This window comes from Rattus norvegicus, chromosome 3, assembly GCF_036323735.1.
Source record: "Rattus norvegicus strain BN/NHsdMcwi chromosome 3, GRCr8, whole genome shotgun sequence".
NCBI lineage: Eukaryota > Metazoa > Chordata > Mammalia > Rodentia > Muridae > Rattus > Rattus norvegicus.
The window spans coordinates 71,397,734-71,422,297 of NC_086021.1; the positions used below are offsets into that span (position 1 = coordinate 71,397,734).

General features: G+C 38.4%; 1 protein-coding gene across 8 annotated transcripts in view; it reads right to left on the bottom strand.

Moving 5' to 3' along the window:
* Positions 1–24,564, bottom strand: part of Scn1a (sodium voltage-gated channel alpha subunit 1) — a 119,031-nt gene that overhangs the window by 36,894 nt on the left and 57,573 nt on the right. For 5 of the 8 annotated variants that reach the window (XR_010064701.1, XM_063284621.1, XM_063284618.1 and 2 more), the window contains exons 3-17: positions 21,210–21,330; positions 18,853–18,940; positions 17,090–17,218; positions 15,111–15,202; positions 14,374–14,643; positions 12,325–12,388; positions 11,687–11,828; positions 10,898–11,104; positions 8,770–9,054; positions 7,484–7,864; positions 6,055–6,187; positions 5,088–5,326; positions 3,673–3,846; positions 2,241–2,597; positions 1,377–1,859 (exon numbers count right to left, since the gene is read on the bottom strand). Coding sequence is in view for 7 of the 8 variants with exons in the window: in XM_063284621.1 (XP_063140691.1) it covers positions 1,377–1,859; positions 2,241–2,597; positions 3,673–3,846; positions 5,088–5,326; positions 6,055–6,187; positions 7,484–7,864; positions 8,770–9,054; positions 10,898–11,104; positions 11,687–11,828; positions 12,325–12,388; positions 14,374–14,643; positions 15,111–15,202; positions 17,090–17,218; positions 18,853–18,940; positions 21,210–21,330 (3,165 nt within the window). In the remaining variant the exon portion in view is untranslated. Of the gene's footprint in view, positions 1–1,376; positions 1,860–2,240; positions 2,598–3,672; positions 3,847–5,087; positions 5,327–6,054; positions 6,188–7,483; positions 7,865–8,769; positions 9,055–10,897; positions 11,105–11,686; positions 11,829–12,324; positions 12,389–14,373; positions 14,644–15,110; positions 15,203–17,089; positions 17,219–18,852; positions 18,943–21,209; positions 21,331–24,564 lie in introns of all 8 variants that reach the window. The other 3 variants (XM_063284620.1, XM_063284619.1, NM_030875.2) reach the window with 3 other exon arrangements.

Genomic DNA, 24,564 nt, shown 5'->3' on the forward strand with positions numbered 1-24,564 from the left:
GGCAACTACTAACCAAAACACGCCAATGTTTCCCACAGATATACCAGTCAATTTTTATTAGGAATAGAGTATCTTTAACTGATAGCTTTAAAGTATTTAGATTATGTAAGCTCTAAATATGCTTTGTTATCTTTAAGACTTGCATGAAAGAATTGATCACATATTCTTAGTTTTTGACTTCTTCAGAATTGTCTTACAAAACTGCTCCTTTCCTCAATGCGTAACAGCGTTATATCTCAGAAAGCCCACCATATGATGAAAATGTAGTTCGATAAAAAACATTTGGGACACACAGACTATTGAGCACCACAGCGAGCAATACACTCACAGGAATGTATTGGTTGTTGAGAAGTAGTAATGGTAAGTTAGCCCAGGTTAGCCGAAGTTAGAGACATCCTAATATCCATGAATGTTTTAGCTTAGTATTTTCAAGTAGGATCTCATGGACTGGATTGCATTCTCCCACCCATTCTTCTGTTCTAAATTCAAATGCTGAAGCTGAGAGTCTCTATGTATCTGAAAGTGAAGTTTGATAATGAACCCTACATATCAAATAAATCATTATGCCAAGGGTCTAATCCAATAGAGTGATGCCCTTACAAGTTGAGGAAGAGACAACAGATTTATTTCTGTTCTGTGCACATATCACAGTCAGGTCTTGTAAAGACACAATGAGAAGGCAGCCATCTACAACCTTAGCAGATCGTTCTCACCAGACACTGACCATGCAGTACCATCGTCTTGAATTGCCTGCTTTCCAGAATAGTGAATAAATAAATTTTGTTTGTATAATCCATCCAGTTCCTAGAATAGTGTGATTTTAGCTCATATAGAACTATAACATTATATAATTTTAATGTTAGGATTGGTGTGGAACACTTCTTTCTGAAGTTTATCTCAAAGTATTTGAGCTGAGGTGACACACACAAAAATATAAAAACCTTGTAGACAAAGACTCCAGGTTCAAGGTAAGTTTTCATACCTCACAGCTTACATGCTCTTGGGCAGCTGAAACTGTTTTAATTGTTTTAGTGGAAGTGTTACAATAATCTGGTTCTTCTCTGTTCATTACAGAGATTAAGTAACTAATTGTGCTAGTTTTTCATTTACCATTTGTTATCGATGTAACTGATAGTCTTTAAGAAGAAAGAGAAAACTCACACGACAGTATATTACACTTTGCTTTGGCATTCATCTCCCTGAGATCAGATCTTTGGTATCTTAATAAAATAGTCTTTGAGGTTATATCAGAAAGATTCTGCAAATCATTAATATAGACACTATAATCCATACATATATTTATACATCTACACACACACACACACACACACACACACACACACACACACACACCTCCCCAATTTATAGCATCTTACCTCTTTGCTTTCTTCTAGATCTGATTCACTGCTAAAGTCCTCTGTGTTTAAGTTTTCAAAGTCAGACTCTCCCACAGCAATGGGCACAGTCACGGTGAGGCTGGGGTTGTTTATGAATGACATGTAGTCACTCTCATCAATGATGTACTTTTCCACACTGCTGCCGGTCCCTATGCCACTCGTGGTTCCATTCACATCTTTCAGACAGTCCAGATCTTTCCCAATCTCTGTCGTGTGGTTAGATGTACAATTGTCTTTTCTGTTGTTTAGATCATCAAGTGGCTTAATTTCATCTAGGATCTTCTGTTTCCTAACAAAGGACTGTTGAATAAACTCATATATTTTTCTTTTTACATAAGCTACTCCTTTGTGCATCCTGTCCACAGCAATTTGAAGGTTGTTCATTTCGTTGTCATCGTCAGTGGCTGCAAGGTTGTCTGCACTAAATGAGCTCAGAAGCAAGGCCAGAAAGAGGTTCAGGACCTTGAAAACAGACATAGGTATGTGTTTACACAGAGAACATATGGTATCTTATTCCCTTAGGTATAGAATAAATAATCTAATGCTCTATGAAGACACAGCACAGGAGTCATTAGGAGTTAGGTGTGCCAAAGTCATGACACAGAGGGCCCTGGGTTCAATAACCAGCCCCAGAAAAGTTTTGGGTACTTTATTTATTTATTTATTGTGACACTATACTTTGCCATATTACAATATATTTTTTAGAGTAAGAACATAAACATATCATAAGATCAGAAGCATTTGAAATTAATGATCATTAGAGATTATTTTTTAATAAAATGGGCACAAATTTATTAAGCTATTAATGTATTTCTGAAATGCATTTGTAACTTGGGTACATACCACAAGGTTCCCAATCACCATGACCATCATGAAGACAGTAAGGCACATGGCTTGACCCGCGACCTCCATGCAGTCCCACATGGTCTCTATCCACTCCCCACACAGCACTCGGAACACGATCAGGAAGGAGTGGAAGAAGTCGTTCATGTGCCAGCGCGGGAGTTTGCAGTCAGTGGCAATTTTGCAGACACAATCTTTGTAACTTTTGCCGAACAGCTGCATGCCGACCACGGCAAAAATGAAGACGATGATGGCCAGCACCAGGGTCAGGTTGCCCAGTGCGCCCACCGAGTTGCCGATGATCTTAATGAGCATGTTCAGTGTGGGCCAGGACTTTGCCAACTTGAAGACTCGGAGCTAGAGCATGAGAACAAATTAATATACGTTATTATGATCTTCACAAGCATTAATTATCTTAAGGCTTATTAAGGTTAAAGAATACCTCCCTGGCAGGCATGCAGCCATGAAATGCTTTGATAGCACGACACACCCCTAAAAAATCTGCTTACCTGATCTTGCTCTAACATTCGCAGATTCATACTTAATATTTGGATCGTCGTAGGAAGAATCTAGCTTTTCCAGATTCTAATAATGTGGTTCATCTTCTCTGAAAGTGAATTCTTAGTTGTATATTGAAAATTATATTCTTTAATTTGCTTCTCTGAGACCACCTACCAAATTTTATAGTGTTATATTGACATCTGAATGTGAATAATTTCTGCCAAAGGATTCATTTATTAAAAAGGTTCTAAGTGACATTGCTTTGAGCTTTGGTGTAAATAAAATGAAAAATATTTATTATCTATTGCTCTTATGCTGGAGTAAAGATATAAATAAATGTAATACATTGTTAAACCTGGACTATTTACTATGATTTTTCTTCACTCTTCAAGGACATTTATATGAATCTATTATCTATCTATCTTTAATAGTCCTATAAACTTGGGATATATTTTTTAGAATTGGAATTATACACATATCTTTTATGTGAATATTAAAGGGCTATTTACACCTTCAATTTTTATTAAGCTATTAATCATTTCTATTAAACCTGCTTCTTTAGTTTTAAGGTATTAATTGTTCAAGTCATTAGAAACAGCACTTTGTCAACATGGCAACAGAAAAACATGTTAGCGTTCACGGGACAGGGCTAGTGTCAGCAGAGCAGAGCATGATCAAGGCTCTGGATTATGTAACCCAGCACTACAAACTTATTAATGATAATATTAGAAAGCCTACATGAATATACTTTTTTAGAAGAAAATTGCCTTTTAAAGAATAGAAATATTACCTGAGGGATATCATACCCCACTTAGGGGTATCAACTGACACAAAAACTTAAAATGACAATGGTTGTGTGGAAAAGTGTATGGAAACACTATAAAAGAATACCACTGGGCAAAACAATTATTATTGCTGTTGTCTTGTTTACCAGTCGGAATGAACGGAGAACTGATAACCCTTCCACATTGGCAAGGCCAAGTTCTACCAGGCTGAGTGTCACAATGAAACCATCAAAGATATTCCAGCCCTCTTGGAAATAATAGTAAGGGTCCATGGCAATGATTTTCAGGAACATTTCTGCTGTGAAGATCCCAGTGAAAACCTAAGATCAAAACAAAATTATTCAATTATATCAGATAATGATAATTTCAAGGATAACGCATTTTTTAAATAGAAGGCTAATGCTGCTTTTTCCATTACTGATCCTAGGAGTATCCTACAAGCTTTTTTGACAAGACTGGTTTACATATTATGTATTACTGCATTATGTTCATAGAAGCTCCAATAACCAGGTAGTGTAAATACTGGAATTATTCTATTTACAGATGAAGAAACAACATTTCAAGGCATGTAAAATGTCCAATTATTATTAACCAACTAGGAAATAGCTAAATTAGAATTTGAACATCAATGTACAATTTTGACAATGTTCATTCCATTCTTCTTTTCAGACCTCATGTAACCTCAACAAGATTTTGCCTATAAATATCTTCTTTGTAAGTTTATCTTTATTTCCTTCAAATCAGAGAGCTATTTTTCATGTGTATCTTGTCTTACAGTTTTCTCATTACTATCATTAATTAGTGTTAGTCACATGCACTAAAAGTGTGTTTACAGAATAGAAATAGTAGAGATTTTAAAATATAAATGCAATATAGCATATGTATATTTATAACACCCATATCAGCAAAATCCTAAACATTCTCTAAAATATTATATAAAGTGTGTGTTATACTTTAGATAGTTCTTTCTTCAAATAAGAACTGAGACTTCTAAGTTGAGTCCGATGGAAAACATTTTAATAATTTATGCTTTAAAGTAAAAAAGGAGAGTATTAAGTGGAAACTTCCAATAAAAATGGGCTTACTAATCATATTATGTACAAAATGCAGTAGGCACTGTCAATAGTTCATGATTTGTATCTAGAACAGATCTTTAAAACAGAACGTAGACTCCCTAGACCCTGAAAGGAGAAAAGATGGAGACGCTTTTGTGTTGTTGATCATTCTTTGAAAGAACACATAAGAAAGAGAACTCATGACCTTATTTGAACCATCTAGAACTAGGATATAATGATGCTATCATTTAAAGAACAATGTGGCCTTAGATTCTGAAATAACACCACTATTGGCTTTTTAATTATTATCACAGGTCTGTGTTCTATTTCTCAGTTTTTGCACAGATACTAAAGGCCATTATTTTGAAAAAGGCAGTATGTAGCCAGCTGGTATAATTGCCTTAGGGATGCAGGAATTGTGGTTGAAAGAGTGCTATTAAATATAATAAACAGTTTCTTAAGCAGAAAAGTTGAAGACCAGACACATTACCTTTTTGCACACTTACCAAGTTTCCTACTGTAAGTACATGATTGAAATGTTCAGTCATGGGGTAGTGCTCCATGGCCATGAAAAGGGTATTTAACACAATACAGATAGTAATTGCCAGGTCAACAAATGGGTCCATCACAACCAGGTTGACAATATGTTTAACTTTTAGCCAATATGGAGAACAGTCCCAAATTAAAAATATGTTGGAAAATTTATACCAACAGGGTGGACATTTCTGTCTGGATTCTTCTAGTTCTAGATTTTAAAAAAAATAGAAGGAACAATAGTTGGTTATTTTTTTAGTACAAATTTATTTTAGGTCCACTAACAATGCTTTCAGTAGCAAACATATTTCTCTTTGCTGCAAAGATAATTACTTGATAAAATGATATAGATATCATCAGATATGTACATAAAGTAGAGATAGGAAAGAAATCTTTTTGTCTTGTTTTGTTTCAGCCTAGGCACTGTTGCTTAATACTTGGCCTCTAAGAGTGGTTGGAGTTATAGACAAAGGTTCCACAGGAATGTAGCTTGGAACTACTCACTCTGTGTAAAATTCTGTGTTACCGATAGACTACACAATTTTAAGATTTAGGGCAAGGATTAATGTGATATACATCCTTTATGCTTTGATTTTGTAAAAGGGACTTATTCTTTTCCCCAATCATAAAATTATTTCAGACCATAAAGGAAGGAACTGTGCTGCTGAAGTTTGAAGCAAATTACAACAAAGTATTTGCAACTAATGGATTAGGAATATCTGACATTTCCCCCACATTAAGTCATTAAAAGTTCAGAAATTTAGAATATTGAATTTAGTATTCAATACTTATGGAATATATGACCATCCATTTGATCGTAGGACTGTTTTTTTTTCTTTTGTTCTTAGAATGTACTTGCCAACACATAAGCAACGATATTTGACTCCAGTAAGATATTGCAAGATTGTTGAATTGATGGAGGTGGGGTTTGTTACAAACCTTCTACTGTATTTGTTAAGATGCTGGCAATGCTCATTGCCCTTTGCCTCTGGGAAGGATCCTCAAGAAAGTCCATGGAAACATGGAAAGAACTTGACCTCCTCTTTCTCATCTCAGTTTCAGTAGTTGTTCCCTGTAAGGCAAATGCCAAGGTGTTAAAGGATTAGCTTGAGCATCATAGCATAGAGATAAATGGAGACAGTGATTTTCATGAAACGCATGCGTCATGCATATTCATCTTTAATGGCCAATGGCAGATATTGGTGACTTATTGAATCATTAGCCTGGAATATCCAAACTGTTAACCATGTAATTGTAAAGGAAAATTTAAAATTTTGACCCCTTGATTTTCTTGATTTTATAATCTTATGAAATATGAAAACATCATAATATAATTAATAAAGCTTTGCATATCTATAACTATCTATATCTATCTCTCTGTCTATCTGTCTATCTGTCTATCTATCTATCTATCTATCTATCTATCTATCTATCTATCTCTTGCTTTCAATTAATGAACACATTGTCAAATCCTAATGCCTTAAAATCCGACATATGGTCAAGCCATTTTTCACTTTCGAGAAAGCAGCCATTTCATTTTAAGAATATACCAAAGACTACAACATACTTAGCTGTCATCTCATTCTCTAGGTATAAGACATGTAGTCATTTATTTCAATGTGTATGCTAATCCATACACATGCTGCAGGGGCAACAGTTTCATCCAGGGTCCCAAAGCAATAAGTCACCTAATTTATACCGAGTCATGCCTCATCATGCTGATATATTTCCAAGTGAGTGAACAGTTAGGAGGAAGCAGCCTTTGTTTAGAAAGTTATTGTCTGAATGTACATCAACAAACACAATATTCCTTCATTACACCATCAATTATTTTATCTGGATTAATAATTTATTGGTGTCTCTGAGTAGACTGGTTTTGTGAATACCTATATCAGCATTTTTTTAGTGAGATATAAATATGAACCTTAGAAATTTAGGTAATGATGAAGCTATCTATGCACAGTGTTTTTAAAAATCTGAACTAAAGCCCAGATAAACTGAAGAGTCTGGTGGGGAAGATTTACTATACACCCTTTAAACTCAACGTCATCCATTTACTCGTATAAGAGGGCATTAGGGGTGTTGTCTCCATATGTAAATTCAGTATGGGTACATAGCAAATCATCCAAGGCAGTAATTATTGTTTAATTAATCCTTAGCATATACGGTAGGTAATGCATTCAGGTTTGTGCAAGGAGTGCCGAGGCTCTACCATTATTTGGTTAGTCTAGTAAAGGTGCTACAAGATGCAGATGCATTCTCAGCTCGACCAACCAGGAATCATTCTCAAGAGTTCCATTCTGTAGAAACACTGGCTGGTGCAGCAGTCAAAGGCCAGCCATGCCTGAACTATGTAAAACTTTCTTACATTGTCATCAGTAGCTGGCTTATCTATTATCACCTCTGGCAGAAGCTGTCCAACTGGCGATGTCGGAACCGAGGGTCCGCCCACCAAGGAAACCACACCATTGCAATCCACTGTGCTGTGCATCTTCCCGTTTGCTGGAAGCCCCGCCAGCATTCGGGAGGATCTGCTGGTTTGGCTGAGGTTACTGTTGCGTCGCTCTCCATGTCTTCGGGGAACAAACAGAGAGTCTCTCCTGCTCTCATTGTCCTCGAAGGTGCTGTGCTCATCGTCCGCAAAATCATTCTCAGACCCCACGTCCTTCGCTCGCCCTCTGAAGCTGAAAAGACTTGTTCTGCTATTGCGTCTCGGGGAAAACAGTGAGCCGCGAATGCTCAACAGAGACTGAAAGTTTGAAACGCACGACAAAAAGTAAAATCATATTAGGATAGCCCGTTCAAATAGTTTTGCAAGTTTAAGCTGAAAAATATTTTTGTTTGTTAGAGAGGGTAGCACATTCCTTCTGATTAATATAATTTATTGACATTCAGATGAGATTAAATTAGTTCTGTACACTATGGCCTCCAGCCATTGATATTAGGTAACAGATAGCTGGAATGCAGCCTAAAAGTAATGGGAGAAAAATAGCAGCCACCACGTCTCAAGTTTAAACAGAAACATCCTTAAGAATCTCTCTATGGATATATCTGAGTGCAATGAACAACTGTTTTTAATTTCTCATTCCTTTTGGATAATTCCAACAATAGTTTTCACAGACTATTTTAGTTCAATTCCCTAAAGTCACGTTATTTTTTTTTCAATTGATCTATTAAAGGGATAATCTGTAAAAGCAGAAGGTAAAAATTCTGAAATCCTGAATGGTGCACTTTTCTGTAAATTTTATCATGACTAATATTTTTGAAGTTCATGGGATGAATGAAGAGTTATGGGAAGAGAACGAACATAGTGTATTAGATTAAACCAAAGGAACATTTCTGAGAGTAGCTAAGCCCTAGTCTATACTGTGTTGATGTGGTTAGAAGAGCTTCAATGTCATTAATTACAATTACTAGAAAGCACACAACATGAAAACCCAGTTCTCCTGACTTCCAACCTTGTGTTCTTTCAAAAGCACCTAGGAGCAGATTTGCACATGTGTGGATGGGAAATAAAACTTTCACATAACTATATGGAGAGGGAAACGTTTTAGGCGTAATGCAATTTGGTTGATGAAAACCCCACCCATCTCTTCAATCCTTCCTCAGCTGGCTTACTTTCATCCATGCATCCGAGACCACCACAGTGCGTACCTGATGTGGGGAAGAGTACCTCTTTTCATAGGTCAGTCTGTTCCCTTCTATGGAGAAGCGGAAGCCCTTCCTCCTGATGCTATCTTCGGACTCGGATTTGTGGAATTCATCATCATCTTTCTCTTCCCCTCCAGACTGCTCTTTCTGTTTTCTTTTTTTCCTCCGATTCCGCCTTTCTTTAGCGCTCTTTGAACTCAACTTGGAGGCTTCTGAAGAGCTATCTGAGAGCCTGCCCGCTGCACTGGGCTCCCTGGAATGTTCTGATGCTGTTGCTGCCGCCGCCTGCTACACAGAGGAGAAACCATTTCAATGAGGTGCAAGAGACTACTTTAAGATGCTCAACGTTGGGGACTGGGGATTTAGCTCAGTGGTAGAGCGCTTGCCTAGAAAGCGCAAGGCCCTGGGTTCGGTCCCCAGCTCTGAAAAAAGAACCAAAAAAAAAAAAAAAAAAAAAAGATGCCCAACGTTGGCATACCGTGTACAAAATACAAGCTGACTGAAGCAAGTATCATCTAGAAGATGTTTCCAGGTATGAAGGGAATTTTTTTTCTTTTTAACTAATAATGAATTTTATAAAATAATCTACCCTTCTCCATGATAACATTTGTTAACTCTGCCGGATGCCACAAAGATTTATAAGATTCATTGGCAATAAGAATATAAAAAGAATTGTAGGCTTTAACCTATTCTAAAAGTTAGCGCAGAAGGGGCATTATCTTCTTTTCCCTGAAAAACAAGCTGGAACATGGAAAAAACAGGAATTACTCAAGATCCTACTTAAAGCTGAAAATGAAGTAGTGAGCTGGGGTCCTCTCGGGTTTCCATGTTTATCAAAGTGTTCAAGGCCTTCCACATATTATCAACATAGGTTGATATGTTCCACATAATCTATGTTGGGAAAGGTATCACAGTCTCCTCCTCACTCCCCCATGATATATTATCATCAAGAAGAAGAAGAGAGAGAGTCCAGAGCTTTCTGCAAGTTAATTTGTCCAGTTCTTCAAAAGCCATCCCAACAACCTTCATTTCAACATTGGCTCTTACTAGCTATGGCGTTAACTGCGTCATCTCAGCTTGTGCTGTTATGAAGCTAGCAGTTCTTAGTCAACATTCTTCCCACAATACCACAACTAATATAGAAGTATAGGAAATAAATTAGCATGCCTGAAGTAACTCTTTTTTATGGTCAAGATGGTTCCAGATAAAATTTGATTTAAATAAGATTTTATTAGTCTTTTTGAAAATACACACAATAAATTTGTATGTCTCATTTAGAAATCACAAGGAAACATGGGAGTGGGATTTATTTTTTCATGCAGTGGACCAGGTACACTGACATGGCATGGAAAGATCAAGTAAGGCCTCTTTTATTACCCATTATTGCTAATGATGCTTCTTTGCCTAGTGGATGGTTTTGCAGCAGAGAACATTTTATTACAAAGAATATTAAACAACCCCACCTAAAGACATCATATTTTTTGAATGGGGAAAATAAGAAATTACTTTAATAAAATGGGCAAATGGGCTTTATATGACAACTAATGATTTTCCTTGTTAGAAAAATTGTTCAGGCTGGAGAGATGGCTCATTGGTTAAGAGCACTGACTGCTCTTCCAGAGTTCCTGAGTTCAATTCCCAGAAACCACATGGTGGCTCACAACTATCTGTAATGGGATCTGATGCCCTCTTCTGGTGTGACTGAAGGCAGTGACAGTGTACTCATATAAATAAATAAATCTTAAGAAAAAAAAGAAAATATTGTTCCCTTATGATAATTTTCTTGTGCCAGTATATCCAAGTAAAAGAGTTTTTCCCCTTGAGAAATAACACCAAAGTTACTATATTCCTTTTATTTCTGATTCTACTTAAGTAAAAATAACATAAGAAAGGTCTTCTGTGGCTAGTGTAAAAACACTTTGTACAACTTATTGATGTTACTGGGCTAACTCAAACTAAAGAGACGATCCACACGCAGAAGTCCTTGGAGCTTGCTGTTCTTTGCTTGCTCACATCCTGTCGGATGACTTTGCCTTTTGTTTCCTTTCAGCTCTTTGGCAGTAAAAGAGGTGATACCAGAAGACTAGAGAAGCAAAGGTCTGAGATAAGACCTATTGGAACTGCTGAGTACCTGTGCGGCTTCCTGCTGCTTCTTCAGTTGCTCCAGCATCTGCTGAAACTCTGCCTCCTTCTGTTCAGCCTCCTCCAATGTGGCCTGGTTCTGTTCCTCATAGGCCATGGCCACCACAGCCAGGATCAAGTTTATCAGGTAGAATGAGCCCAAGAAAATGACCAGCACAAAAAATATCATGTATGTTTTCCCGGCAGCACGCAATGTCTACAAACAAGAAGATCAGAATTATTTTCACAATTACGTCAGTAACAGGTGACTTCACACTTTAACTTACTTGTGTGTGTGTGTGTGTGGCAGAACTCTGACAAAATTAACATTTGTATCCCTTCAGTATTTTTTTAACCTCTATCTCTTCTTTCTTCTTTGAGGTATGCATTCATAGTCACAGTAAGCGATTCTTGGATTCACCCAGAGTAACAGTTGATGGAAAGCAATGGGGACCACCATGAAAAAGCTGAGCCTTTTATGGAAATGAAGAGACCAACGGAAAAGGTAATACTTGAGTGGGAGACAGGGCAGAGGGAAGGCTTGGCTTTTGTTTAGAAGGAACTGTGGCTAAGGGGAATGAGACATGGAATTCAAGTCACAGAGAAAGAGAACAGAACTACTCTCCGTGGTTTTACTCCATTTAACGTGTATTGCCATCAACGGGATAGAGGAGCCCACATCTCTGATCGCAAGTCGTTTTCTCTCTACCGTATCATGCTGCAGGTTGCATTTTATGACTCAGTTTGTGTTCTTATACGCTTTTACTTAAATGCAGTAAGTATCTCGTCAGACTCTCACCAGTTGGTAAAGATTTTCCCAGAAGTCCTGAGTCATCAGTCGAAACAGGGACAGAAATGCCCAGCTGAAGGTGTCAAAGCTTGTGTAACCATAGTTAGGGTTTCTGCCAGCTTTTACACACATGTAACCTTCTGGACATTGGCTGCAAATGGGGAAAAAGAAAGTATGACAAGGCATTCTGCTGTCTTGTTCTGGTAGAAGCCTACATTTACAAAATAATCTGGTCACTACTTAAAGGACACTAGAGTGTGTAGTCCAAATTGCTGATACATTTCCCACCTTTGACTCCATAGTACCTTATTACCTGCAAGGTGTTGATGTTGCTAAGTAACCCTTTTCCCTTATCATGCAGTCTCCAAAGGTAATTCATAGCTTGATACGTACATCAAGAAAATGGCATACAGATCAAAGTGTTGCATCTTGCTTTACAGAAGAAACTTTAGTATTTAGATAAATATTCATTTTTATTAATGTCATCATTACTGACAATTAGTATGCATAAGTTAGTTGCTGTCATCAGAGTTTCTAGAGAAAGATACATGTAGACATGCACACACGCACAAACACACATACACACATACATATGTATGGGAACATGCTACACATACTTATATCTTATATATAAATGATCTGCTTACCCTGCATCAGAGCTATTTCCACACAGTAGTGCATCTAAAACACCCTCCAGGAAATAATGATATCCTGTTTGAAAAAAAAGATAGCCAGGTGATACACACTTGCATTGTAAAACACATTGAAAGGAGAGTAGAAAAGTCGGGTCCTACTGTTAGTTTCATCAAGTGAGTTTACAAATGCTGTATCATCCACTTAAATATATGAGCTTTTTCTTTTCACCCTTCAAATCTTGTTATTATATCGAGGGTATTGATTCTCAATGGTACAAGGTTTTCTTCATTATTAACGTAAAGTTAGTGACAACCATGGATACTTATGGAACCTTTGTGAAAAGGTATCAGTATTTTCTACCACTTTTGTGAAGTAAAAAAAAAGTTCACCATCTGAAGGACAGATATCTCAAAATAACTACATATTTCAATAGAAAAATATGATGAATTTTTCTGTTCTGTTTTCATATTTTTAAATCCTTGGTAAACTTTCCAAATTAATTATAATTTACATTTTTCAGTTTCTAGAATATATATGTCAATTGATTCATAAATTGTATCAACCATATGAATATCTTAATGAAATATTTCAGGATTGAATAAAACAAATAATATTTTTTTACAAATAAATGAAAAGTGTAGAAAATCTTAAATATTAAAGCTAAAACGATTAGAGTAGGTGAGCATCACTTCTTATCAGTGCTCCCTAGTTCTCATGAGTCCATCCCTCCTTTCACTAGCTACAAGAGGGACCATGTCTGCAAGGCTTTCTTGGGCCATCCATTTCCCTTCCTTCAAAGATTGACAAGGGATAAACAACCTCAGTTTGTGTCTGGTAGATTGTACACACACAGTATCCTCAGCACACTCATTAGCCCCCTGTAACTACTCATTCAGAAAGTATTAGCAGTATTAGAAATAAAGCCACATACAGTATTCCCTATTACTCATATCGCGATTTTGTAGCCTTTCAAGAAAGTTTACTGAGTGAGTATATAGGAATGACAGAAAGAGAGCATGGAAGCAGGCAACCTCAGGAGGTAGGAGGTGCGGTGACCCTCTAGACTATACCAGAGACGAGGGAGGTGAGAGATGTTCAGAGGGAGGGACCTTAGATGAAATGCCCAACAGTGGGGAGAGGGAACTTGTAGAGCCCACCTCCAGTAGTGAGACAGGACATCAGGTGGTGGAATGGGGTTGCCATCCCACAGTCAAAAACTCTGACCCAGAATTGTCCCTGTCTAAAAGAACTGAAGCGACAAAAATTGGAGAAGAGACTGAGGGAAAGGAGGTCCAGTGACCTGCCCAAATTAGGACCCAGCTCAAGGGGAGACTCCAAGGCCTGACACTATTACTGATGCTACCTAGCATGGCTATCCAATAAGCAGCTGAAGGAACCGGATGCGGATACTTATGGCCAACCAATGGACAGAAGCCAGGGACCCTGTGCTTGAATTAGGGAAAAGCTGGAAGAAGTTGAGAAAGAGAAGGAAGAAGAGGAGGAGGAGGAGGAGGAGGAGGAGGAAGAGGAGGAGGAGGAGGAGGAGGAGGAGGAGGAGGAGGAGGAGGAGGAGGAGGAGGAGGAGGAGGAGGAGGAGGAAGAGGGGGCAACCCCATAGGAAGACCAGCAGTCTCAACTAACCTGAACCGGGGAGATCTCTCAGACACCGAGCCACCAGCCAGGCAGCATACACCGGCTTATATGAGAACCCCAGCACATATACAGCAGAGGACTGCCGGGTTTGGTGTCAGTGAGAGAAGATGCACCTAATCCTCAAAAGACTTGAGGTCCTAGGGAATTGGGGAGGTTTGGTGAGTTGAAAGTGGGGGTGGGGACATTCTCTGGGATGAGGAACAGTCAGAGGGCAGACTGGGGCTGGACTGTAAAATAAGATAGAAGAATACTAAAGGAAAGTCAAATAACGTAAGTTTAAATATTTTTCGAAAGTTTCGTCAGATAATTCTCTAAGCGATCACAACGTCCTTGTGATCATCTTTAGTCTGTGAATAGATGGGAAGCAGACAACGTGTGAGAGGATAAGGACGCATCGTGATTCTTACTTGAGTCTTGAATGTATGATTTCCAGTCAAATTCAAACACGGTTTCATTTACAAGTGTGCCGTTGTAATCCGTAGTTACATTCTTCTCTATGCTATGTTCCTCAAGGGAAGCGTTGGTGGGGGGCCACTGTACACACTTATTCCTCAGGTTGCCCATGAAAAGCTGCAACCCGATTAGAGCAAACACACTGAGACAGAACACGGTGAGGATCATGACGTCAGAGAGCTTCTTCACAGACTGGATCAGGGCCCCCACGATGGTCTTCAGGCCTGAAAGAAAGACCGATATTAAGCACCTGAAATATTAAATAAATCCTTCCTACAATTCTCTTGGAAACACTTAATGAATAAGTCCAGAAACACTGCCCACGGCAGGGACATTTTTGCTATAAAAAGTTAGAGAGTATAGCTTCATTTAAAAACGTATCTTCCATGCTCTTGTAGGTTATTCCTTACGTCTTACAACTTTTTTTGTTGTTGTTATCAAAGAATGAGATTGTTTTGCATAGGCATCAATGAGTATAATGAATAAAAATTAAAAATGTATATATATATGTATATATATAATAGGGAATAAATTCTTAATAACATTGACATTACAAAAATGCGTTTATAGTAGAAGTTGGTTGGATTGTATATCAGAGTGTCTGCTGTCTACAGTGCTGAGTGGCAAACAAGTTGAAAAAGTCTCCAAGTTAACTCTCTGATTAGCCTATATGCTTGCACATAGCTCTCACCTGGAATGACTGATATTGTTTTCAATGCTCGAAGAACTCTGAATGTTCTCAACGCTGAGACATTGCCCAGGTCCACAAACTCCGTCACATATCTGTAAAGAGGAGTTCACACACAGATGCGATAACAGGACGCAAAGAATGATTCGTTAGTACACTTTATACTAATTATTTATAGCTAGAATTGTGGAAACCGTCTTTAGACTCAATGCTCTATATGAGCCAAGAGCTAAAAATTACCCAGGTTTACAAATTCTGGTACTTACCAGTAAATTATTTAAGATTTACAAGACTCCAGTATTTTTTTAGTTTTTTTCCGGAGCTGGGGACCGAACCCAGGGCCTTGCGCCTGCTAGGCAAGCGCTCTACCGCTGAGCTAAATCCCCAACCCTAAGACTCCAGTTTTTAATCTGGTATTTTATGAAGATCTTTTGCTGCTTTTAAATGATAGTAGCGTAAGTTGCAAATTAAAATTTAGACTTCACCAATGTAGCCTTATTTTCATAATAAATACCATAACTAAATGTAAATTTCATAAAAATAGGCATTCCTGATGCCATTTGGAAAGCAAGGTAGAAACACGCTATGTGAATTGGAAAAATTAATTAAATTAATTAATTAATTGAAACCAAAGCCACAGGCTATGGTTTAGGCTAAAAAAATAAAAAAAAAAAAAGAAAGAAAGAATACAAGAAATCACCCAACAGAAATTATCTATTGTAACAGACTGCCTATTGTCCCACCATTCAAGATTAGCATTTCCTAATGTAACTTTTAAATGGAAGTTGGACAAATTAACAAAAGCATCTTATGTGGCCCAAAACTGCTCTGCCACTGTTATTTCTATATTATTCTCAAGAACGAGAAGTCCCAAATACTGCCCTGAAAGTTGTGGCTGAAGAGCATGGGAACAGATTTCATATTCCAATCTGATATGAAGTTATATAATTAGAACCGGACATCCTGTATTTGCACTTCCGAGCTTATTCCGAGCTTATCTCCTCTCCTGTCTATCTCTTCACAACTGCCGATGCCCAGAAGGTCAGCTACCCAGCTGGGGAGAGTGGTGTTAATCCACTGTCCTCCATACCTACTTTTGGCTATTCTTGAACAGCTACCCCTCATTTTCAGCTTCTCTTCCTGGCATGGAAGGGCGTGATTTGTGACTAGCAAACGGGAGAAGACAGGAAAGTGAGGACTGAACGTACAACTCGGCGTACATCGAAAAGGTTTGTGTTGAGTAAAATAAAAAAGACCCTAAAAAGGAGATCAAGAGTGAGTGCAAGAGAGCGAGAGAGGAAGAGAGAGTACAAAAGCGGAAGAGAGCGAGAGAGAGCGAGAGAGAGAGCGAGAGAGAGAGCGAGAGAGAGAGAAAGAGACAGACAGACAGACAGAGACAGAGAGACAGACAGAGACAGAGATGGAGACCGAGGAATAAAACTTGAGTCAGAAAGGAAATAGAAGCAGGGTGTGTCTGCTCAGGAAATAACAATTTATTTAATTTGCAATGTATCAAATGCCTTTTACATCTTATGATCTTTTTTTCCAGTGTGACTACTTGCTTTCTACTATTCTACAAAGGTAACAAAAGAAACCATGGGGGTGGGGCACAACAGGAGTTTGAAAGGCCAGTGCGTATTTGCTGGACCAGTACAAATTTTACTGTGTGAACTTTTATAACCATCCTTCAGCTTAAGGGATAAATAATTTATGCTTCGGTGTTATTAGTGTTTGTATGAGAAGACCAGCACTATGACATTTTGATAGATTTTAATTGATATTGCAATTGACGCTACTTCTCATGGAGCGGTGGAATGGGCTTACCCTTTTGAGGTAATCATTAAGACTTAGAGTTCTTAAAAGTCGTGCTTAAATCATACCTGCATGTTTTACCGTTGAAGCAGGTTGTTTAAAACCTGAGCATGGACAGCAAACCCAACTATACTCTTTCCTGTCAAGTTTCCAAAACAGAAGGCACTTACGCGAATGTAATGACAGTGAAGTCCAGCCAGTTCCATGGGTCACGAAGGAAAGTAAAATCTTCTAAACAGAAGCCCCTTGCAATAATTTTTATTAGTGATTCAAAGGTATATATTCCTGTGAAGGTGTACCTAGAAACAAGTAGCCAAATAAATTAGGGACTTTGTAATTTTCATTCAGAGTACATCAGCTTCTTAGCTTTCTCTCCTCGGAAAGCACGGATAGCAACAGAGAAAACGAAGCCAATTGATTTTAGTTCCATTGAAATGAAACACAATGTTAATTTAAACTTGACTTCTGTGATGGGTAGTTTGGAAAGTCAACTTGACCCAACCTGGAATCACTGGAGAGGAGCATCTTATTGTGTACTTGGCTAGCTGTGGCTGGCTGGTGGGCGTGTCTGTAGGGGACTGTCTTGACTCCCTTAGTAAAAACTGGGAAGCACCTTCCTTGATTTAGGGCTGCTGCGTAAAATTAGAAAATGCTAGATGGGTACTAAACGCGCACCATTTCATCTGTTTCTGTTTTGTCTGTGAATGTGATGTGACCAGCTGCCTCGAGTTTCTTGAAATAACAGGGTGAAACCTAGAATCGTGGATGAAAATAAACTTTCTCCCTTCAGTTGCTCAGTCTGGTAATTGTATCAGAGCCACAGAAATAAAACTAGAATGAATTTTTACTACATGGAGGGTCCTTTTTGAAGGGACTGTCAGATCAGTGTGAGAAGTGCATGCCACATACTGTCAGTCTAGCTACTGTCAGTCTACCTACTGTCTGAAATGGCCTGGCAACAGAAGCAGAGCCTTCTGGGAGTTAGCTTGTGAGCTCTAATGTTGGAACAGACAATAACACAAAGGAGCCTTTTAAAAGGGAAAAAAACTCAACCTCAATACGTTTGACAGTATTTATGTAATTTAGTGTGTGTGTGTGTGTGTGTGTGTGTGTGTGTGTGTGTGTTATTTTGAAGTTTCAGAATCCATCATGTACACAGTTTCTTATGTTTTTTTTTTCAGAATTTGTACATTTTCTCACTGGCTTCCATTTAAAGCATTAGAAGAAGAGGCTTTGGAAACCACAGTGGGGTAATAGGTCAGCAACCGGACAGAGTTATAGGTGTCAGAACTTGGGCAGGTACAAAGGCTGGGACTGTGTTACAAGACCGTGTCTCTCCTTCCACTGGGGCATCAAGAGATGATGGATGTCCTGAGTAATGCTTCCAGCCTTTGAAAATGCTACCTGAACCTCCACTGTAGTCTGTTTATCTATCTTTCCACCAACTGAATTTCCAAGTTTTATAATCCTGAAATTGTTAGTAAAGTCCTTGGTGATCACACTTAAAATAGATAAAAACCTGGATGAAGTATGAATGCCCAATGAGAAAGAAACTCAAGGTGGTTCTTAATGTAGCATTTACAGCTTAACCTTTTTGATGCTAACTGGGCCAAATTAACGTGCAGGTTCTCTGGAACAAAAACCCAGCATTTAGTATCTACCTTTCTGCAATTACTTCCATAGAATTTACTTCCAAATATTGGATCCTAAAAGAACACCTATGATTCTTCTAGTAGACTTCATATCAATTATAAGAGGAAAGAGAAATCCTAGCTCTGACCCCAACAAGACTGGGACCCAATGACCGTGGTCCTATTTTACAATTCTGTCTATAACATGTTCTCCAGTTCTATTGAAAGCCCACATCGAGACATAGTTTCAAATCTCAAATATATATATACAGGAACATTTAAAAATATATAATTGAACTTACTCTACATTCTTTGTCCAGTCAGGAGGGTTACTCATTGTCATAAATACACAGTTCGTCAAAATAGTGCACATAATTAACATGCTGAATAATGTAGGTTAGTGTTAAGGAACATACGAAAGAAAGCTCATGTATTACATTTTTAAAAAAATTAAGTAACACTGAAAAATCCAAATCTCCATTCAACAGGACCCATAGACAAGTGTGTGCATGCGTATTATCTCCAATCTCCTTATATTTCTCTATCTTCTGTTAAATATGCATCCTAGTGTGACCTCCACAATTTCAGATTAAACGAGAATGTGGGAGGATGTAAGACTACAAGTTGCTGTTGCTGTTGCCGTTGTTTTGAAACCAGCACGATTACCTCCCAAGGAGCTTTTGGAGGGGGTGTGGTGGTGTGTGCGTCCTTTTTTTCTCTTTCAGTATGGATTTGCGACCTCTTTGAGCAGAAAGCATGGGCTTGAATTAATTCACACAATTAGAATAATAGATTGTTGAGGATCTATTCATTAACGGATATGAACACATACACTTCACGGTCAAAGCAGAGTGTGGTGCTGGGTGCTGGGTAGCTGTGTTTTGAGTGAGTTTATGTAAGTCCAACAGCCCAAGAAGATGAAATGGGTTGATGTATAAAGGTCAAGGCTCATCGCCCCTGGAATGTAATTGGAATTCCAGAGATACCTGTTCTTGGGCCAGTCAGTCACTTATCCTTTCTGCCCATTCACCGCCCTCTGGCCCCACATACATTCAACACACGGATGTTAAGCGTGGGCAGACTTTGTTGTTGGGTCGTGTCGATTAAAGTAGTCAATGCATGTGAAGTGCTTAGAAACTATGCCGTTAGACAAATGTGTACACATTAAGTGGTAGGTCAGAGGAGAAAAGATAATGAGGCCGTTGAACGTGGCCACAAAAAGTATTTTAGAAGTCCGAGAGATAACCTCCAAGCTCTGGAGAAAACAGATGGTCGGCAGGATCTTAAAAGACATGTTTTCTGACTTAGGATCAGGAACTCTGTCTACTACACTTGATTGACCCTAAAAAACACTGCCTTTAGTTGTGTAAAGAAAGTTTTCATCAAGTGACCACATGATGGCACTAGAAATACAAATGAAGATGGAAAAGACTTTGGGTGAACACAGGGACTTTTTAATATGTTAAATCTTTTGTTTTCAATGATATTAACAGGATTAAGGATTTACTTGAGATCAACTGGACTCAAAAAGAAGGACTTAAATTTACTTTTGTTGTTTTTTTATCAGTTATTTTACTTTCTTGTTTTGTTTTTATCTCCTTTTGTTGGTGTAGTGCTGGCTTTTTTTTTTAATGAAAATTTCTTATTTAGTTATTATTTTTGTGGTGCTAGGGAATAAATCAAACCCAGGGCCTTGTGCTTACTCAACATTTTAGATTTTAGAATTTAAGATTTAAAAAAAAAAACTTTGCTAGAATGACCTTATGGTACTTACAATACTATTTTTATATTAATTATGACCAAGGTCACCAAAAGAGACTCAGTCATAAATGAAGTTTTTCACTGATCAATATCCTCAGCGGATATGAAACCTTTAAACCTAGAAGCAACCACAGAGGCAAACTCTCTTCAACATTTCAGAAGAATTTTAGCTTCTATCCTGAATCTGTACTAAACAGACAGTTAAACAGCAGTCATATTCAGTGGCTTAAATCTGATATTCAGCCAGTATTACTGATCTTCATAAAGTTGATCAATTAAAAGAGTTGAATAATTACCTAAGCCTGAAGTCTCTTGAGATTTTTACATGCTCACAAGATCATCCCCACGTCCTTTAAAATGGCATATATCATATCTGTGTCTAACCTGTATTTTACTTTGAAAGTAGTTTTTTTGTGTGTGATTAATTGACTGAAAATTCTATACAAAGATGGTGACAAACTTGTGCAAAACTTAGGAGATGCAATACATATATGATAACTAGGATAACTAGGAAACAGTTGTCAATCTGACAGATTCTAGAATCTTCTAGGAGACAGGCCTCATTACATGTCTATGGGGAAAATTGCTGTGACTGCCTTGTTAATTCAGATGGGAAGACTCATCTACCGTGGCTGGCACGGTTCCCTGGCTGGGATCCTGGAGTGTAGACAAGGGTTCAGAGCTGGAGGCATGCCTTAATGGTAGAGTGTTTCCCTAGCATATCTAAGGCCCTGGGTTCAATTCTCAGCACCACAAATACAAAAAGAGATTTGTATGACTAACAAAAGACGCTAGACGAAAGCTATAGGGTGTATGCTCATTTTTTTTACTTAATAACCCATATAACTATAAAACACAATTTATACAAACAGTTAATAGCAAGCACTTGCAAAAGGATATGAGTGTACCAAAATCTTAATAGCTATTTTCCTAAGAGGATTGAAGGGAGTTAAAATGTACAGGGCAGAAGTGGCACTGAACCGGAAGATGGCCTTCCCTTTATTCAATACTATAAAAGTCTGTAAGATAGGAATAGACACATAAGTATAAACTCGATTTTCTATTTTCCAATTAGGGTTACAGCGAATAATTCCAATTCGGACAACCAGGACAATCAGCTTTGATGTGTACGTGAACATCAGCTCTGTCTGGATCATTTTTGTCCTAGAGATGACACCTACGACGGCTCTTACCTTCTGCCAACCACTTACCTGAGTTTGTACATCAGCCAGGAGAGTGTTCTTATTTCCTTAATATTTTAAGTGTCTTACTTAAGCCAAAGTTTGAAATGGGGACACATTTCATTCTCATTCTAAAATTCACAAGAATTCCTCTTTTTATTTTTTTCATAATGATTTGTTTGCCTAGATGAAGTATCTGGGAAATTAATCCTGTAGAATGCAAAATCATTCAACAGAACTGAATGTTTTAAAAATAAATATTCCTTCACTATCTGTACTTATAAAATAAACATTATCACTTCGCTGGTAATAGAAAACCAAGGCAGCTGCCACTGAGTCCACTTGGATTGGATGGATATCATCCAGGCATTGATTTCGGGAGGCCAGGCTCCCTGGAGGGTATCTTGTTGACCAGGAGTGCTAAATTCTGTATTGGGATTTCTGAGTTAGCTGACACTTGAATTCGAATCCCACCTGACTCCTAACTGCATGGAGAAAAAGCTCAAAGTCCCTGGAGAACTCAGGACCCATAAATTCGAAAAGATTCTATCACCAAAGTTAGACTTACTACACAGCAAAGACCATCGTGCGGAGGGAGAAGACTTACCATGCAATGGCGCAATATGACTTAGTCTGACACAGTTCTTCTAAGGCGTTTACTGATATTCAGACTATACCTAGGTGGAAGAAGCTAGCACCTCTGTGAATAGCACACTCAACAGAAAGAATGCTAAGATTTGAGTTTATTTTTTTATTAATCTATCTTAATTTCTAAGTATGAAGAATGTAACTAAGGCCTCCTTTATGCTAAGCAAGTTCTTTACCACAGGGTCATGTTCCCAGCTCAGGGTGTGTGTGCGTGTGTGCATGTGTGTGTGTATGTGTGTGTGTGTTGTGTGTGTGTGTGTTTTGAATCTATAACCCAGAGTGCTATACAAGTGATCCACCACTGAATAATGTCCCCAGCACAGCTTTTTAAAATGTTTATGCGTCTATTCCTTAAAATTCCCATGTGACATATATCTCCATGGACACCACTATGGTCAACACACTCTACAATGTGTTTGTTTTTTACTAAGCATTTGTGCTAGCATTTCTTTTCCACATTTAAACTTCAGGTCACTAACAGATTTTCATTTTATTTTTCAGTTTGACTTTGAGATTTTCAAATAGGCAATCCTTGAAACACAGTGCTGCTGTTTGAAAATAGCCCTTTCTTAGCTGGGATTCGGGCAGAAATGCCCTAAATGCTATGAAAATATCCCTGAAGCAGTGCAGATCTCTTAGTGTCTTCTAGGCTGTGAAACATAAACATCCAACTATGGAGAGTAAAACCTGTGTTTAGAGAGTTGTAATACAATTGGACAGGTAATTTTGTGTCTGTTGAAAATAATGATAAAATAAAACACAGGACTGTAGGATGGGCTGTCCCACTTCATTTTAATTCTTTGGCAATTTACCTCATTGGGTCATAGATTAACAGGGACCCCATCAACAGGATGAGAAAAGTCCTGCTGCTCTAAGCCTGACCTTTGACCTCATGTCTCAATAAGTCTGTGTTGGAGGAATGCACTTACTCCAGGGGCAATCGGTTGTGGACAGTATGCTGTCCCTGTTATTCTCTCTGATTCATTCAGTATTTTTGTCCCTAAACGACCTTGTGAAAGCATCATAAAACATGAATGGACTTGGGTAAGGGAAATGCCCTTGCCTTAAGGAATACGAGCATTCAAGGACACAGAAAGAGCAACGCTTGGGACCAGTTATCTTTCAAAACTTCTGCCTGTACCTTCTTATCCAGCAACACAGCGAGTACAATGTGATAGACATATTGGGGAGTAGAGTAGGAGCAATAGTAAAAATGTAACTAGAAAGAGTATATATTCTTCAACTAAGAATCTTACTTCGTATCATGCTATAGACCGGTTTTGAAATGAATGTGGTGATAGAGATGAAAAAGGAGCTTCACGTCTACTGTGACCTCTTTCACAGTCTGGACGATGAGAAGTCTTGGGAGGGTCAGCGGTGGTCCAGCAGGCAGGGAAATTCCCAGGCTCATCCCAAGGAGACTGACTATACTCAGAATTGCCATGATGTGCGTTCCTTGGCCACCTTCTGTTTAAATGGTGAGCAAAGAAAAGTGCGATGGTTTGAATGAGACCAGCTCCACTAGGTCTATACAGTCCAATATTTGGGTTTCAGATATCAAAACTGTTTGGGAAGGACCTGGTTGGAGGTTTTGAGGTTCCAAAAGTCTGTACCATTCCCAATTTGCATTCTCTTTGTCTCTGACTCTCTGTATCTGTCTCTCTGTCTGTTTTTCTCTCTCTCTCTCTCTGTCTCGTGTGTATGTGTGTGTGTGTGTGTGTGTGTGTGTGTGTGTGTGTGTCTCCATGGATCTAGTGCAAGCTCTCAGTTACTGCTGCAGCACCACGCCTGCCTGCCTGCCTTCTGCCACGCTTTCCCCTATGATGGTCACAGACTCATAGGAATCCTCCTACATTAAATGCTTTCCTTTGCAATTTGCCTTAGTCATGGAGTTTTGTCATGGCAGTAGAAAAGTAAGTGACCACTACAGAAACACTTGACAGAAAATGGAAAAGAGGGAAGGGGCAGCAAGGACAAAACAGGGAATGTTAGAGAGTCCAACAGATGAGCAAGGAAACACAGAAACTCTGCCCTTTCAAAAAAACTCAAAGGTGAGACTCAGAAACTTAGCAAGAGATTCAGGAGGGGGCTCTAGGCACTGGAACTCAGCCTAGTGGCTTTGGTAAAAGCTTGGCCACCCCAGTCCTGATGAGTAATTGAAAATTTGGAAGTCCACTGGATGAATTAACATCTTGAAGTAATTCTTAATTTTTCAAAGATTTGCAGCCTTTACGATATATTTGATATATTTATTTACTTAATGCAAATGATTTGTAACGTGAATCCTAAAGAATTTCATGTGCAATGTGTGGCTCTATGTAGGTGGCTTGCAACAGGAGACTGGTGAGGTTTGTCTGCGACAACATGCTTTTAGTGTTTTAATTTTTCATTAGACTTCTTCCCACCACTGCCAAGGACTGTAAC